Source organism: Megalopta genalis, chromosome 4 (genome assembly GCF_051020955.1).
Source record: "Megalopta genalis isolate 19385.01 chromosome 4, iyMegGena1_principal, whole genome shotgun sequence".
Taxonomy (NCBI): Eukaryota; Metazoa; Arthropoda; class Insecta; order Hymenoptera; family Halictidae; genus Megalopta; species Megalopta genalis.
In genome coordinates, this window is record NC_135016.1 from 29,375,008 (window position 1) to 29,391,343 (window position 16,336).

At 37.4% G+C, this 16,336-nt stretch overlaps 2 protein-coding genes across 2 annotated transcripts in view; one reads left to right on the top strand and one right to left on the bottom strand.

The window, feature by feature from the left end:
- Positions 1 to 16,336, bottom strand: part of hwt (SH2 domain-containing adapter heavyweight) — a 414,519-nt gene that overhangs the window by 371,342 nt on the left and 26,841 nt on the right. The gene's annotated exons all lie outside the window — the stretch shown is intronic.
- Positions 1,611 to 5,288, top strand: LOC117218399 (chymotrypsin-1). Its single transcript, XM_033466735.2, has 7 exons — positions 1,611 to 1,761; positions 2,060 to 2,133; positions 2,511 to 2,599; positions 2,690 to 2,831; positions 3,243 to 3,356; positions 4,464 to 4,613; positions 4,694 to 5,288. Exons 1-7 carry the CDS (start codon positions 1,686 to 1,688, stop codon positions 4,835 to 4,837), a joined length of 789 nt encoding a protein of 262 aa, XP_033322626.2. The 5' UTR covers positions 1,611 to 1,685; the 3' UTR covers positions 4,838 to 5,288.

The following is a 16,336-nucleotide window of genomic DNA, read 5'->3' on the forward strand; positions in this document are numbered from 1 at the left end:
AAGGTTATTTCAAGATATAGCGAATAGCTTTGCGAATCATTCGTTGGACTGTGTACGGACACGAAATTATTTAAATTAAAATATCATTTGCGTACTTTGTTAATCTTCATTGTACACCTTGCTTAAAAACTTCATATGTTACACACAAGGTGCCATGCACACTAGAAAATTAAAACGGCCGTCACGGTTAAATTACTTACTATTGCGGGTCCGAAAAATTAGTAAATATTCTTCAGACGTTCTAAAGTAAAAGTGAACTGCGTTTTTCTTAAAAATATCACTGTTACGTAGTAAAAAAGAACCCGGAAAGTTCTCGCTTCGTGATTTCTTCAATACTTCGAACGCGGCTCGAGTCCGTCCCGACCATCTGTCAAAGGCTCGTGCTGCGAGCTCTCGAACTTCGCGCCGTCACCTCTCATTGGTCAGTGTTTTCCGTTAATAATTCGTAAACAAAGCCGCAGATTACATTTTCGCAAAGGAAAAAGTTACTTCAAATGACCTCTGCTACCCCTCATTTTCGGCTGTTAAAATAATTGTGGAACACCCTGTATATATATATTTAGTTTCATCCATGTTGCAAAGAAATTCGCAGAAAATTAATTAAATTGAAGAAATTACAATAATTTCCTATCGGTTTCTCAAATTTTTATTTAATTTTCTGCGAGTATTCTAATACTTTTGGAGGTGAGTGTACTTCTTGAAACTCCTTTATACGATATAAAAGATATGATGCAAAGGTGGACACTACCCTACCCGAACGGTTTAAAAGAATCGACTCTTTTTTTCTCTTAAAGTTTCAAGTGCGTAGAATGTTATGATAAAGCGATATTTCGAAATTCGAACGTTGAACGACTGAAGGTAGGATTTTAAAAAAAACCTTACTTTATCGGAGAGGAAAGTTGTCTTAAAACATTCTACTTCCCCTCGAAACTACATTTTGCAACCTGATTGTCACGAAATCGCCATAACTCTACATCCAATTTACTTTAAATTTTATGAAGATATTCTGCGTAGAATATATGTCAAGTATTTAATTTTTTACAAGCATTAAAAGTTGATTTCTCGGGATAGAAGCAGCTGTTTTTTCTTCAAACTGCGGCCATTTCTACAATTACAGATACATGGTAAAAAAAGATGAAAGAACACTAAAGAAACAGCATAGACGGCTATCGAAATCATCAGATAATGATTCACTTTATAAATTAGGAAATTTCAAGTGCTGTCTCTCTGCACGTTTTCCGTATTTATTCAATTTAATTCCTTTGCTTTATCTTCGCGAACGAAGTACATGGATCCGTCTACAAGAAGAACACGATAAGAGATAGCAAGGTTTCAATTAAGTGAGAATATTGTATTCTTGTCAAGCTGTGACGAAATGCCTCATCGTATGCTTCAATGAGTGCATGACGTATTTCTCATAACTGTACAGAGGAAAATCCAATAGAATTCAACGAAATTCAATCTTAAGCTATTTCCAATTTTATAAAATATAAAACACCGATGTGTGTGTGTGTGTGTGTGTTGCTTATCGAAGAGATCTCGCTCATCGACTAGATAAATTTGTGAGGACGTTAATTTATACTAAAAGAAACGGCTAATCTTCGCGGTATGATATCTTCAATAGATTGTAATCGATCGGTATATAAAGGCGACGTTTGATTCACTGTACTACCAATCTGAGTTTCATGATTTCTGGCACTGGTACAAGCAAAATGCCTGCAGCTTTGTTCTCACTTCTTGCGGTGTTGGCCGTGGCTAATGGTAAGAAAATTTATATCGTTCGTACTCTTTTATTTTACAAAACCGTTAGAACTACACGTACTTGAATTATTTCTTGAAAACGTAATACCATGTTATCTATTTACATAATTTAAATAATAAATTATTTAAATAGAAACTTAGGGAAATCCTCACTGCCATAATAAAATAATCGGCAACAATACCATTATTATGAAATTTAAAAACTGTGGAATCTTTATGTATGCAATGTTTAACCCGCATTTGCATGAACCTACCTTTTGTATTTTATATTTGCATAAATCGCATCTCACAATTGCAGCTGCAGCGCTGCCCGGACTAGAACCCCGAATCGTAAATGGCGAAGACGCGAAGCTGGGCGAAATTCCGTACCAGGTGAGTCCAAACGATTTTATGCAGAAATAAAATGTGTAATACCGCGAAATATGCTCCGTTAAAATAAAACGCAAAAATAATCATACTCGAAGATCACATTCAAACTCGATCCACGATTCTAACGATTTAGACATGTCCTGGCATTTTTTGTTACGGGAATTTTAAACAATTTAACCACAGCTTCGAACTAAAAATTTTTGCAACGTACAAGAACCGCATGGATGTCAAATGTGTGCAAAAATGTGCAATAAAGTAAAATTTTGATATTCTTCCGACATTTCTATTATCTTAGATTTCGCTGACTTCGCATATTTTTGACACGAATGCATGAAATCCTATTGTTCACTTACAAAGAAATGTATCTTGATGCGGATTAGGTGTCTCTCCAAAAAAGCAACAGTCACTTCTGCGGCGGATCAGTGCTTAATACGAACTACGTTCTCACGGCAGCCCATTGCGTAGAAGGGTAAGTACCGCAGTTTCCTACTCAGCTGAATCTCCGATAATTACAGTCATACTAGGCGGTGTTACAAAGTCAAATAATTATTGTTAACAGACAAATAGCAACTGCAGTGAAAGTCGTCGTTGGCACGATAAACTGGCAGGATCAGCAGAACGTGCACGCGGTCGACAAGATCATTATACACGAAGGCTACAACCCTAGGGACTCCTGGCGAAATGACATTGCTCTGCTCAAGGTACGTATTCCTTACGAGTGAACAACGTTTATCGTAGCATCGATAATACGGCGACGCTGCGCAAATGGCAATAGAAATTGTAGTCATCTTTTTATTATCAATCTTTAAACTTTCTTTTCTCATTCACTTTTGCTAAGCAATCTTAAAAATGAAACTTCTAAAACGCAACAAGTTTCCCGAAAGGGAAAGAAACGAGAGAAAACTAGTATTGTGATCTGTTGAAAACAATATGCAAATACGCTTTATTCTTTTAATATTCCCGCTTCAATTTACACCGAGACGTAAATAAAATTCTCTACGGGCCTTTTCGGTAATCGTGCTTTACCGATCAACGATGTTCGCGATAAAAGCTTGACACAGAGATGAGAAGGCATTGTTCGTGTTTCTAAGGAAATTTTTCGAATTCTGCAGTTAAAGACACCACTCAAGTTGGACAAAAACATCGCCGCCGTTCGCCTGCCGAAAGAAAACGAAGCAGTTGCTGCTAAGTCGCCAGCCGTAGTGTCAGGATGGGGTCGTACCAGCGTAAGTATCACTTTGAAAAATCAAACGAGAACTTCTCGCGATGCAATTAGTCGGACATTTAATGCGGAAACATTGTTAACATGGTATTTTAATATTTAGCCAGGCAGCATTAATATAATTACACGACAAACCTCTTTACTGTCTTTCGTACTCAACAAAGAATACTTTACAAGTACCTGTAAGCTTAAAACTGCATAGAATAGAATCGTCTTTGTGTGTTAATACCCTCGGTGACGTAATTTTTCCAGTGTCAGATTTCACACAAGTCACTTGACCCACTGGTAGCCTCAGTCTTTTTGACCTAAAAGCGTTTTCATTTGTTCGACCCAACCACGGTCATTCAGTTCACCGCGACCTAATTGTTTCCTTACTGCCTTAACCTATTCACATCGCTGTAGCTATCAAAGTCCAACGCGTTCTGACATCTCACAAAAATACATTGCAATTCTAGACAATAACTTTCCGGCAATTTTAACGACCCTTCCGCGTTCGAGCAGTAAATTAATTTTGCAAAGCAACCGATTAGCTATCGGAGTCCAACGCGTTCTGATATTTCACAAAAATACATTGCAATTCTAAACAATAACTTTCCGGCAATTTTAACGACCCTTCCGCGTTCGAGCAGTAAATTAATTTTGCAAAGCAACCGATTAGCTATCGGAGTCCAACATTCTGGTATTTCACAAAAACACATTGCAATTCTAGACAATAACTTTCCGGCAATTTTAACGACTCTTCCGCGTTCGAGCAGTAAATTAATTTTGCAAAGCAACCGATTAGCTATCGGAGTCCAACGCGCGCGTTCTGATATTTCACAAAAATACATTGCAATTCTAAACAATAACTTTCCGGCAATTTTAACGACTCTTCCGCGTTCGAGCAGTAAATTAATTTTACAAAGCAACCGATTAGCTATCGGAGTCCAACGTTCTGACATCTCACAAAAATACATTGCAATTCTAGACAATAACTTTCCGGCAATGTTAACGACTCTTCCGCGTTCGAGCAGTAAATTAATTTTGCAAAGCAACCGAATTAGCGTCTACACCTGACAATAGAGAAGTGCACATCAATTTGATATCGAGCCATGGTCTCTTTATTCCAAAGGTTGGCGGACCAATCCCGAATATCCTCCAGAAGGCGAAACTCCAGATAACCGATCAAACTGTTTGCAAGAATGCATACAAAAATATCGGCAGCGTTTATGAAACTCATATCTGTGCTAACGATCCATCGACGACGAGGGGAGCATGCAACGTGAGCAACTAATGTTTATGTAACAATTATTTCAGTAATTTATTATTCTATTTCGGCTGACAATTTTCGTTTCCTTTTAGGGTGACTCTGGCGGCCCACTGGTAGTAGACGGCAAGATCGTTGGTATCGTGTCTTGGTCAATGTCGTGCGCCCTTTCCCAATATCCGACAGTTTACACGCGCGTTGCTTCTTACGTCAGTTGGGTTAATCAGCACGCTGTATAAATTGAAAGTTTATACTTGAAGCATGCGTACCACGCGGGACACGCTACGCGACACTTCGTATATTAACACATTGCGGACGGCTCACGAGATATCTCGTTTTTAGCAAATTGAACGTTGCGGACGGGTCACGAGATATCTCGTTTTCATGTTTTTTTTATTTAATCGGCAACAAGCAACCAGCCGCAAATATTTCTGTTACGTAAGAACAGGTATTTATATATTATAACGTATATAATAATATATATTATATATTATAACGTTTTTATATTATAACGTATTTCTGTTACGAAGCCTCCCGCATTCCTAAGTAATTTTAGCGAAACAAATGAATCATTCCAAGCATGTAGAAATGATCAGTCATTATAGCCACTCTAAATCAATATTCAAATTTGTATAATAAATAATAGTTAAAATGTAAAAAATCTTATATAATAAACAGATATATAAACTATGTATACATAGTATTATTTAAGAATACTAAATGCAAATTAGAAATGTGCGTATCCGCTTCCTTTTACTTGCCAAGCATGTTTTTGGAGCGTTCGAAAATGTGCGGTCTTTGAGGGCGTGTTGAACGCGCAGAGCCCCGTCCGCAATGTGTTAACGACGAATTCTAATAACAACACCGTAAATCCAAATTGTAATTACTCGCCATTTGTATTGATAAACCGTACCGTAATAAATCCTACCACAGGATTTCATAGTGTTGATAACAAGTTCGTAGTTGCCAAAAATTTTGTATAGAAAAAGTTTTATTTGTTTAGCTTTTATTCCTACGAGAATTCAGTGTTTTCTGCTGTACGGAATTTCTAAAATCGGATCACGTTCGTAACGAAAAATATTATAATAGAATTCTCTTATATACATATTTTCTACTTTATTCTCCTATCTCTTTGGATTTTTTAAAACAATTTAGAATTTGGTAGCGAATTATACAACTTCCTAAGATATTACTTCATCGAGTGAAACGAAATAATCAACGGGAATTAAAGAAATTTCTTGATGAATTATACCTCCTATATAAAAAAAACTGGCGTTTAAGTTTAAACATAACAATACATGACTCAGATTGTTCAGAATATGAAAGAACACTGAAGTAATAACAGAGAAGAAATACATAGATCATCGAATAATGATTCAGTTCATAAATTACTAAATTTCACGTACCGTCTTTCTGCAGAGCTTCCTGCCTTTATTTACTTCATTAAATAATACTTTTCCCTTGCTAATTTTGTCTTAAGAGTGAACATATACAATTCATTCTCGTTTCGATAATCTGTGGAGAGAAATGCTTCGCTATAGTATACATATATTTGACTAGTAAAGACTGTCCAGGAAACAATAAAATTAATTTCTGCGGTACATAATCTTAACCTTTATTCAAAATTCCAAAGGTCAAAATACATGCTAATGCTGATTATCGAGGAGATCTTAGTCGCCGACGAGATAAAATTGTAAAGTCGTTAATTTATATCGAAATCAAACGGCTAATGTTTCTTGTATGCGAGACAAAAATGTTTTAAAACCAACAACAGATTCTCTCCAATTGTCGCTCAGCTTGTATGTCAAAATGGACAATTTGAGAAGGGAGAGAATACGATTATTCGACCCCCGCGATTCGTTTGTTTCGTCGCCGATTGTCAACAACTATAAAAACGAGCCTCGAGGCTCCAACAATCGTATCTCCTCGTACCAAATTGTCCACTTTTGTTTACAAGCTGAGGGACAATTGAAGAGAATTTACTGTATCGAGACAACATATTGGGTTGGCAACTAAGTAATTGCCGATTTGTTCAATGAAATAAAAAATTTTTTTTACTTGGAATCAAGTTTAATCTGTAATGTATTTTCCATTTTTGTTCGATAACCTTTTGCCATCTCTCTGACAACTTGAAAATTCCACGCTCGTAGAAAGTCTGATCCTTTTCGGCCAAAAACTGAGTTAAGTGAGATTTACAGCGTCATCATCATTAAAAGTTTTACCACGAAGGGAGTTGTCCAGGGATCGAAATAAGTGGTAATCCGATGGCGCGAGATCAGGGCTATATGGTGGGTGTAACATCAATTCCCAACCAATATCCATCAATTTTTGCCGAGTGGACAAAGACGTGTGCGGCCTAGCATTGTCCTGCTGGAAAATGACACCTTTACGATCGACCAATTCTGGTCGCTTTTCCTTGACCGCTGCATTCAATTTGTCCAGTTGCTAACATTCGCGGATAATAAAAGATAACATAATAATAATAATAATAATAATAACACTTTATAATATAACATTTACGGATATCATAAAAATGGGAGTGAAAGACATCTATAACTGAAATCGGTAATTACTTAGTTGCCAACCCAATATATTAGTCGCTTTAAGACCTCGGTAGATTCAGTGTTAATCCCTTAACCTTCGACTACGGGCATAGGCCCATAGTACGATGATCGGGCCAAAAATGAATATTACGGGCATAGCCCGTAGTACGATGATCGGGCCAAAAGTGAATATTACGGGCATAGCCCGTAGTACGACGGTCGAGCCAAATATAAATATTAGCGGCGGCGCTCTTTTAAAATCATAAATATTTGTAGAATATTTGATAAGTAATTACAACCTGATGCAATAATTGTGGTAGATGCAAGTACTACAAAAAGTTTATTTATACAAAAATCAGTAATACAAAATTAATAATCTGCAATGGTGTGATTACACAAGTCGTGCGAACGGCTCGAAGGCTGCGCGAGCTTGTTTACGTTTTCGGCCCAAAATTCTCGAACGTGAATCTCGTAGGTTAAGGGGTTGAAACAACCTGATCGCGAAACTCTGTCCTCGATAATTTTCCAGTAAGAAACCAACTTTGTGTACATTTAAAATAAAATATCGAACAGTCCGCTTCGATCGACGGTCGAATTTAGCGGATACCGTTCGAAATCCCCGTCACGAGTGAAACTCGTTATACGGGAAGGGGTTAATTGTTTCGCGGAGCGTATTCGAGCAATTATGATAGACGATTGATTCGTTTGATCGAGTGCTTCCCACCGGCCGAAAGAGAACAATCAATAAATTATGCCGAAACAAAAACGGTCCCGTGTCGAGCGACAATTTCAATTCGATTATATTTTCGCCGCGGTCCGCTCGGAATCGGCCGGGCACGATCGATCGATCAAAGGTAGTTAATAGCCCGATGTACATACATACACTCTTCTTTCCCGGGGTGTCCGCGTTTCCTGTAGTCGCGTGCGAACAGTTTTTCGCGGAAGCGGCAGCTGCGCCAACATCGATTGCATTTTGATTCCGCTTTTGTGTTTGCACGACAACGCCGACGCCCAACACCGCCATAATTCACGTGGCCACGATGCGTCCCGATTATTCGCATGAACGTGTCACACGAAACCGGCCAACCCTTTCCTCTCCTCCGCGTTCCCGTGTATCTCTCTATCACGGCTGTCACAAAACTCGATATAATTGCACGGCCGATGTGGATCAAAGCAAATTATCGGCGGGAACGTTCTAGTCGCACGGCAGCCGTACGTTTAGGCGCACCGATCGGATTAACTCGACGCGGAAACGCGGCGTCCAATTACACACATAGCTTTTTCACACCTACGGACAACGATCTTTTTGGACCACCGGGGTAATCATAGTATACAGGGTGTCCCAAAAATGTCTCGCAATCCGGAAATGGCGGGTTCCTCGGATCATTTGAAGCAGCTTCTTCCTTTACAAAAATTTTCTCCGAGGCACCGTTAACGAGTTATTAACGAAAAACAGTGACCAATGAGAATCGAGTACGGCTGACGCGAGGCGGCCCAGTTAACCAGCGCACGAAGCCCAGTTCCGCTCATTGGCTCGGTCGCCTCGCGCCAGCTGAGCTGTGATTCGACCGCCTCGACCGCTGGCGACGTTGGCTCATTGGTCACTGTTGTTCCTTAATAATTCGTTAATGGTGCCTCGGAGAAAATTTTTGTAAAGGAAAAAGTTGCTTCGAATGACCTGAGGAACACGCCACTTTCGGATTGCGAGACATTTTTGACACACCCTGTATATTTTGTTTTAATTAATCCCTTGTTGTACCATTGTCATACCATCTTATTGAAAGAAGATGATAATTTATATTTTTCGTATTCCGACATTTACGCGAACGATTAACCCTTTCGCGCCGAGCGCCGCATATATGAATTTATAGCAAAAATGATAAAAGATCGGATTCGTTTTATGAGTGCAAAGATTGCGATGTTGGCCTTTGTATAGATCCTTGCTGTCAAATATATCACACAGAATTATATTATTAGTTTTTACATATTATTATCTTTTAATCATTTTCGTCTAGTTATTAATTATATTAAACATTTAATCGTTAGGCTTTGTAATTATAGAAATACCTATGTTACCTATGATTTTGTAAGTCTTTTTAAATTAAAAATGTAAATATACTTGTTATATTAGAGCAACGATTGTTTTATTCGGCACGGTTATTATTTAAGACTTGGAACAACATGTATACAAAAACCACGCGCACTGTGCATATTTTTGGAGCGAGTTTCCGTTCGGCGACAGTACTTCGGCGGATGGAGCTGCCGTAGCGAAAGGGTTAAATATTGATGACGAGAGAACGGAATTCTATTTCGACTTAAAAGAACGGAATAACATTTATACTCGATAGATCATTTGCTAGAAATTTTCACCACGAGAACCTGTTTTTCATCGATTACCGCGTCTTCCCCTGGTTACTGGAACATTATTACGTAGAAGACGTTAAGAATTTTTTTCAATAAAATATGATCTGTAATTTTTTACATTTATTTTATACAGAATTTGTTCGAATTCGTAATATGTAACGCGAAGCAAAACCGAGTTGTTCGGACCGGATTGGCAGATTAACCCTTTGCACTCGAAGCTATTTTAACTGTAAATATAAAATCATTTTTCTAACTTACAGTATTTCTATTTTATATGACGAAATGCATTTTATGCATATGAAATTGACCCTTGGGACTCGCGCAACAGTTACACTCTTAATAATTTTTTGAATCTATAAACTTTGTTAATATCAAAATCATCTTAAAAGGTGATATAACAAATTTTAGTCAGAACTCGAGTGCAAAGGGTTAATCGTAAGTTTACAAATTTCCTCGGAATTTGATTTTTTGAACCGTGGTGCACGATGTCTCGAGAAGAACTTCACCGATCGACTTCCTACCGCAGTGCAATGTTGTCGATTGCGCGAACGTTTCGATGGCGTAGAATTACTGTAAAAAAGGCACGTTCGCAGCTATCTATTAAAAGCGATAGATCTTGAGACCTTTGATCAGACTGCAGAATCTCATCAGCAGATACCGACGATACTATAAAAGGACCCTTTGAACAACTTTCGTAATTTGTCTCGGAGTGATTCACAATTTAACGAGATTAAGATCGCCGGATTGCCGTCTTATAATTTCCCAAGCATCGCTTGCTCGGGCATGCCGAAGCTATCCATCATCCTCTCTCGCAGTTCTTTCCGAAATATGAAGCACGAAAGATCTTCGCAGTTCATAAAATAATTTAGCTCATCTCGCTAATGAACATCGAATCGGTATACGTATACATAGCTTATACCGAGCTTTGTATTTAACGTTACTGCATCAATAAACCGGCTCGATTTTAATTAATTCGTCGAAAATTAAAACGTGGATACCGAAAACTGATTTTCTCATATCAAATATTACCTTCTCGATGATCCGCGCGATCGCAATTAATTCGGATGCACGAGGCAACGATCGGCAGAGATTAAAGTAGTTACGACGAGGCTTGCTTTTGTTTCGGGGCGAGACCAGCGGGAAGTGACAATTTGCAGCGTTTCTTAATAAATAATGTAACGAGACTCGCAGCTATCCTGCCAGCGATGTGTATAAACGCGGAACTGCTTCAGGCCACTTCGAGTAATGACCTCTTCAGAAAAGGTAAAAGCTGTCCGGGGAGTGAATTCGTCGTCGTCTCCTTTTTGGTTTGCCCCCCAAACTTTCATTTTAGTGCTTACTATAAACACAGGTTTCAACGGAACAGCATTTTCGTTCGACCGAGACCAAGACCGATTCTCAAAATTATTCATGGCACTAGACATCCGGAGATATACCCATTACGGTTCGTGGATTAGCAGTTTATCCGCCGACTTTGTTTACAGTTTCTCGAAACGATCGGAGATTTCTTAATCGATTCTTTAATAACGAGCGTAATAGGCTCGTTATTTAACAGAAAATTGTTAGATTCTTTCTAAATTCCTTCTATTATACTTTATTGTATTTTATTCTATTCTATTCTATTGTATTCTATTTTATTATATTCTATTATATTCTATTATATTTTATTCTATTTTATTTGATTCTATTCTATTTTATTCTACTCTATTTTATTCTATTCCATTTTATTCTATTCTATTTTATTATATTTTATTTGATTCTATTCTATTTTATTCTACTCTATTTTATTCTATTCCATTTTATTCTATTCTATTCTATTTTATTATATTTCATTTGATTCCATTCTATTTTATTCTACTCTATTTTATTCTATTCCATTTTATTCTATTCTATTCTATTCTATTTTATTATATTTTATTTATTCTATTCTATTTTATTCTACTCTATTTTATTCTATTCCATTTTATTCTATTCTATTCTATTCTATTTTATTATATTTTATTTGATTCCATTCTATTTTATTCTATTCTATTTTATTCTATTCTATTTTATTCTATTCTATTTTATTCTATTCTATTTTATTCTATTCTATTTTATTCTATTCTATTTTATCCTATTCTATTTTATTCTATTTTATTTCATTCTATTCTATTTTATCGTATTCTATTTTATTCTATTTTATTTTATTGTATGTTACGGATCACTTGTAATCCGCAAGGAAATCAATAAAGTTTATAGATATAACACGGTCTTAAAAGATCAATTACCGTTAGTTGAAGTACGAAATACACGCATATTGAATCGCGAATGATTATAAACGGTACGAAATTGTAGGACGATTCTTATTAGGAAAATGTTAGCGAGGGAAAACCGGAGACTGCGATTACGACAGTGACAAATCATCGTTGCAAATGGAAACCTGATTTTCGGTCGAATATTCATAAGAAACAGAGGCAGAAATAGCGGAATAACGGGTCAGTTGGGACAAAATCAATAACACCATGGCGTTCACGTGTTGCTCTCATTTCCGGTCGCGCTTCGCAGCGCCTAATGGACACGTTTCGTTCGCATTGTAAGCAACGCGGACCATCCCTGCATCGAAAACATTAATTTTACGCGTGACACGAGATAACATGGCTCTTTCTAGGAAAAACCGGGCGAAAAAAGTGACGCCGAAGTCGGGCATAAAAATGCATCGAGTCTAAAGCATCTGCACGATTTATGTGCATGCGCGACGAACAAATGAGCCCCAAAGAAAATAAAAACTTTATCGAGCACACGTAAGCCAGGGACGAATAAAGTTCGCGAGATCGAAAAAGAATTACGGTCCACGTAATGGAGTACAAAGATACGAATGCGGTAATGTCTCCCTAACTGACGCTCGGATTGTCCACAAAAATGGACAATTTGAGAAGAAGAGATACGATTATTCGAGTCTTGCGTTTTTATAGTTATTGAGAATCGGTAATAATAAAAACAAGGCGCAAGACTCAAATTAGTCGTATCTCCTCTTCCCAAATTGTCTATTTTTCTCCACAATCTGAGCCTCAATTAGTACAGTTAATTACTGTACAGTAATGTCTCCCTAACTGATGGATTGTGCAGAAATATGGACAATTTGAGAAGAAGAGATACGATTATTCGAGTCTTGCGTTTTTATAGTTATTGAGAATCGGTAATAATAAAAACAAGGCGCAAGACTCAAATTAGTCGTATCTCCTCTTCCCAAATTGTCTATTTTTCTCCACAATCTGAGCCTCAATTAGTACAGTTAATTACTGTACAGTAATGTCTCCCTAACTGATGGATTGTGCAGAAAAATGGACAATTTGGGAAGAGGAGACACGATTATTCGAGTCTTGCGCCTCGTTTTTACAGTTGTTGAGAATCGGTAATAATAAAAGCAAGGCGCAAGACTCAAATTAGTCGTATCTCCTCTTCCCAAATTGTCTATTTTTCTCCACAATCTGAGCCTCAATTAGTACAGTTAATTACTGTACAGTAATGTCTCCCTAACTGATGGATTGTGCAGAAAAATGGACAATTTGGGAAGAGGAGACACGATTATTCGAGTCTTGCGCCTCGTTTTTATAGTTGTTGAGAATCGGTAATTATAAAAACAAGGCGCAAGGCTCAAATTAGTCGTATCTCCTCTTTCCAAATTGTCCATTTCTGTGGACAATCTGAGCGTCAATTAGAGAGACATTACTGTTTACGGTAAGGAACAAAAGTGTTCGCACACCTTTTGAAACTGGCCTAAACGAGTTGAATTTGTTTGAAAATGTTAGAGAAACTAATTCACTGTACATCGGTGCTCATTTCCATGATGCACTCTGCCGATGAACGCAATTTTTCAGATCTTGGTTATAGGCTCGGATGAAAAAGTGAGGAAACGATCTTTACATTTTCTCATTCGAAATAATTGCAAACTTAAAATCAAAGCATTTCAGTCATTGTACAATGAACTAGTTCCTCCAGCACTTACAAAACGAATTCATGTCATTTAGACCAGTTTGAAGAAGTGTGAACACTTTCGCTCTTTACCGTAAATTCCAAAGATTCAGACTGGAAGTTGAATCGACGTAGAAACGAATACTTTTGCAGCATTTCTCTTGCACAAAGAGTTCATGAACGTGCGAAACCCTTGACATGCTAGTCGCGGATAAAAACCAAAGGATCGCGACAACAAAACCAATTTTATGCGACTGTGGCGCGCATCGGTGTTGCTCGGAAATGGGGAAGGTAGCTCGAGAATCTTTCGAACGAATTTGTATCGCGAGTAACTCCGCGATAAATATTGCACAATAACATGCACCGACAAACGTCGCGTTACAAGAAAACAATGCGAATTACGGAACAATGGTGGAAGGGACGCGAGCACGCGAGCATTTCCGTTACCGTTTCGATGGAACGAGCTTTTTCATAAACGAGAAACCGTTGCACGCACATTTCCCCCCGCGCGAGAACAAACGGCGGGCCGAGCAATTAAACTTTTCTGCGCGACTCGTATAATATTTTGTTTCAATTAGTATCGACGGCGGGCGTGCCGGGCGACACCGAGCCGCGAAATATATTTTTCAATCGCATTACCGAGACACGGGCCGGGGTTTCTCGTTCTGGCGCGTACGTTCGCGCGAGAACGGGAACCGAGAAACTCGAAACCGGGAAAAGCGTAACGCCGGCGAGCCACTTCGAAGCGAAATTGAAAATGGAATTTACGGCGGGTCGCTCTTTTGAAACGAGCATTTTTGAAAGATCGAGCGGCGCGGTCGGCGGAATTGGTCGGACGTAGCGCGGTCGAGCTCCGAAAACAATGTTTCCGTTTTACAAGCGCGGAAGCTCGCTCCGAGAATCAAAAGTATTTTATAGCGACAGAGGAAACCACTTTGCGTGCCAAATGGACAAGCGAAATGAACAATTTTTCTGCTGATATATCTGCCGCGGTATTTTATGTAGAACAGACAATTCCAAGATGCAGGAATCGCACCGGAATCTTTTTTTTCTCTCGTGCAACAATGCAGTTTATATACGTTAGTGTACGAGAAATGTGCGCGAAGCGTAGACTGCGGATCTTCGTGCAAAATAGACATTTTCTTTGTCGGTTGCATCAAACAAGAGCCAAATAGGAGTTCCTTTCTTTCTTCGATCGATTTAGTAAGATGAAAATAATTCATAAACAATGTTGAGTTTTACGAATTTGTCTGATGTTTTACATTTCATCGACTAATTTTTACGATAAATTCGTAAAATCCACGGTCTAGTAAAGTGCTGGAAACTGGCAGGAATTAAAGTACACTCGAACCTGTTTTTGTGCGATTTCTTTTTCCTATGATTTCTTTTACGCGACCGTTTTTATGCGAAGTATGCAAAAAAATTGTCATCGAAATACGTGGTACGTATGAAAAGAGCGTGATGAGAAGTAAACAAATATGGAGACTACCTTGCCGTACGGTTGTCTGAACTTCAAATGTGTTCTTCAAATGTGCTTCATCATTATATTACGTACTGCATCAGCCAATTACGTTACGCATGTAGGGTAAGTGTGTCAATTACCAGACCTATTAAAGCGACGCCCGAACTTTTTGACAAATTAAATAGTTTCTTGTTGATCGCTATGAAAATTACAAAATTACATTTTGCTTAAAAAATGCAATATCTTTAATTTAATAACGTTATCATTAAATAGGAGTAAAATTATTGTAAAAACACTGTGACGAGGGAAGGCCACAGTAACTGATGAAAAACAGATTTAATACTATATAAATATACAGTATTTATTGTGTGTACTATATTATACAGTACATAAATACTATACTATATAAATATACAGTATTTATTGTGTGTACTATATTATACAGTACATAAATACTATACTATATAAATATACAGTATTTACTGTACTATATTATATAGTACATAAATACTATACTATATAAATATACTATTCTCATAAATATACTACATAGTGTAGTGTTATATTATATAGTATATTTATACTGTATATATATATATTTTTTTTTTATATTTATATAGTATATTTATATAGTATAGTATTTATATACGATATAATATAGTACAGTAAATACTATTTATTTATATATATATTATATTATACATTACTTAATTTATAATAAATATAGTACAGTAATACTATATATTTATATAGTATATTTATATATATATATATATATATATATATATATATATATATATTATATTATACATTACTTAATTTATAATAAAATAAATATACTATATTACATAATTCTCTCCACTGAATTAGCAAATGATCGATTGAGTGAACAACTTCTAAATGTATGATGATTATATTTAATTACATATTTTAATTATATAAGATAATTAATATCGTAGATAATTATATCGATAATTAATATAACTAGCAAAAGCTAGGCTTTCTCGAGTCCCGAATTAGTTTTGCGTTCAGGAGAATGCGTTGCGTCGCCGATGCGTTCGCGAACGTTGAACCGGGTGCAAGACAGAACGATAACGGCGTCAAAGAAAACCCATTGGGACGAAGCGATGCGACGACTGTAGTTCCTTGAAAATTCCGTCGTCAGACTGCGCAACCGCCCGTATTTACATTGCTAATGAAATTCCACTTCCGCTCTCTATTCCTCGAAGTGGCAATGCGGAAGACCCTTCCGCCGGCCCAGTGCGTTTCCTTTTGTTCCTGCGCACACCACCGGTCGCTTATTTCACGCGTAAAAAAGTTGCCCGGGCGAAGAATGGAGAACGACGATAATTGCCGGAAACTGGGCCAGCGTCCATGGGATCCATTCCCATGGGAAAAATGATGAACCAATTCTCGGT

Coding starts and splice junctions, on each gene's coding strand:
- LOC117218399 (XM_033466735.2), top strand. CDS start 1,686: ATGATTTCTGGCACTGGTACAAGCAAAATGCCTGCAGCTTTGTTCTCA. Junction 2,134..2,510: donor TGGGCGAAATTCCGTACCAG/GTGAGTCCAAAC, acceptor GATGCGGATTAG/GTGTCTCTCCAAAAAAGCAA. Junction 2,600..2,689: donor GCAGCCCATTGCGTAGAAGG/GTAAGTACCGCA, acceptor TATTGTTAACAG/ACAAATAGCAACTGCAGTGA.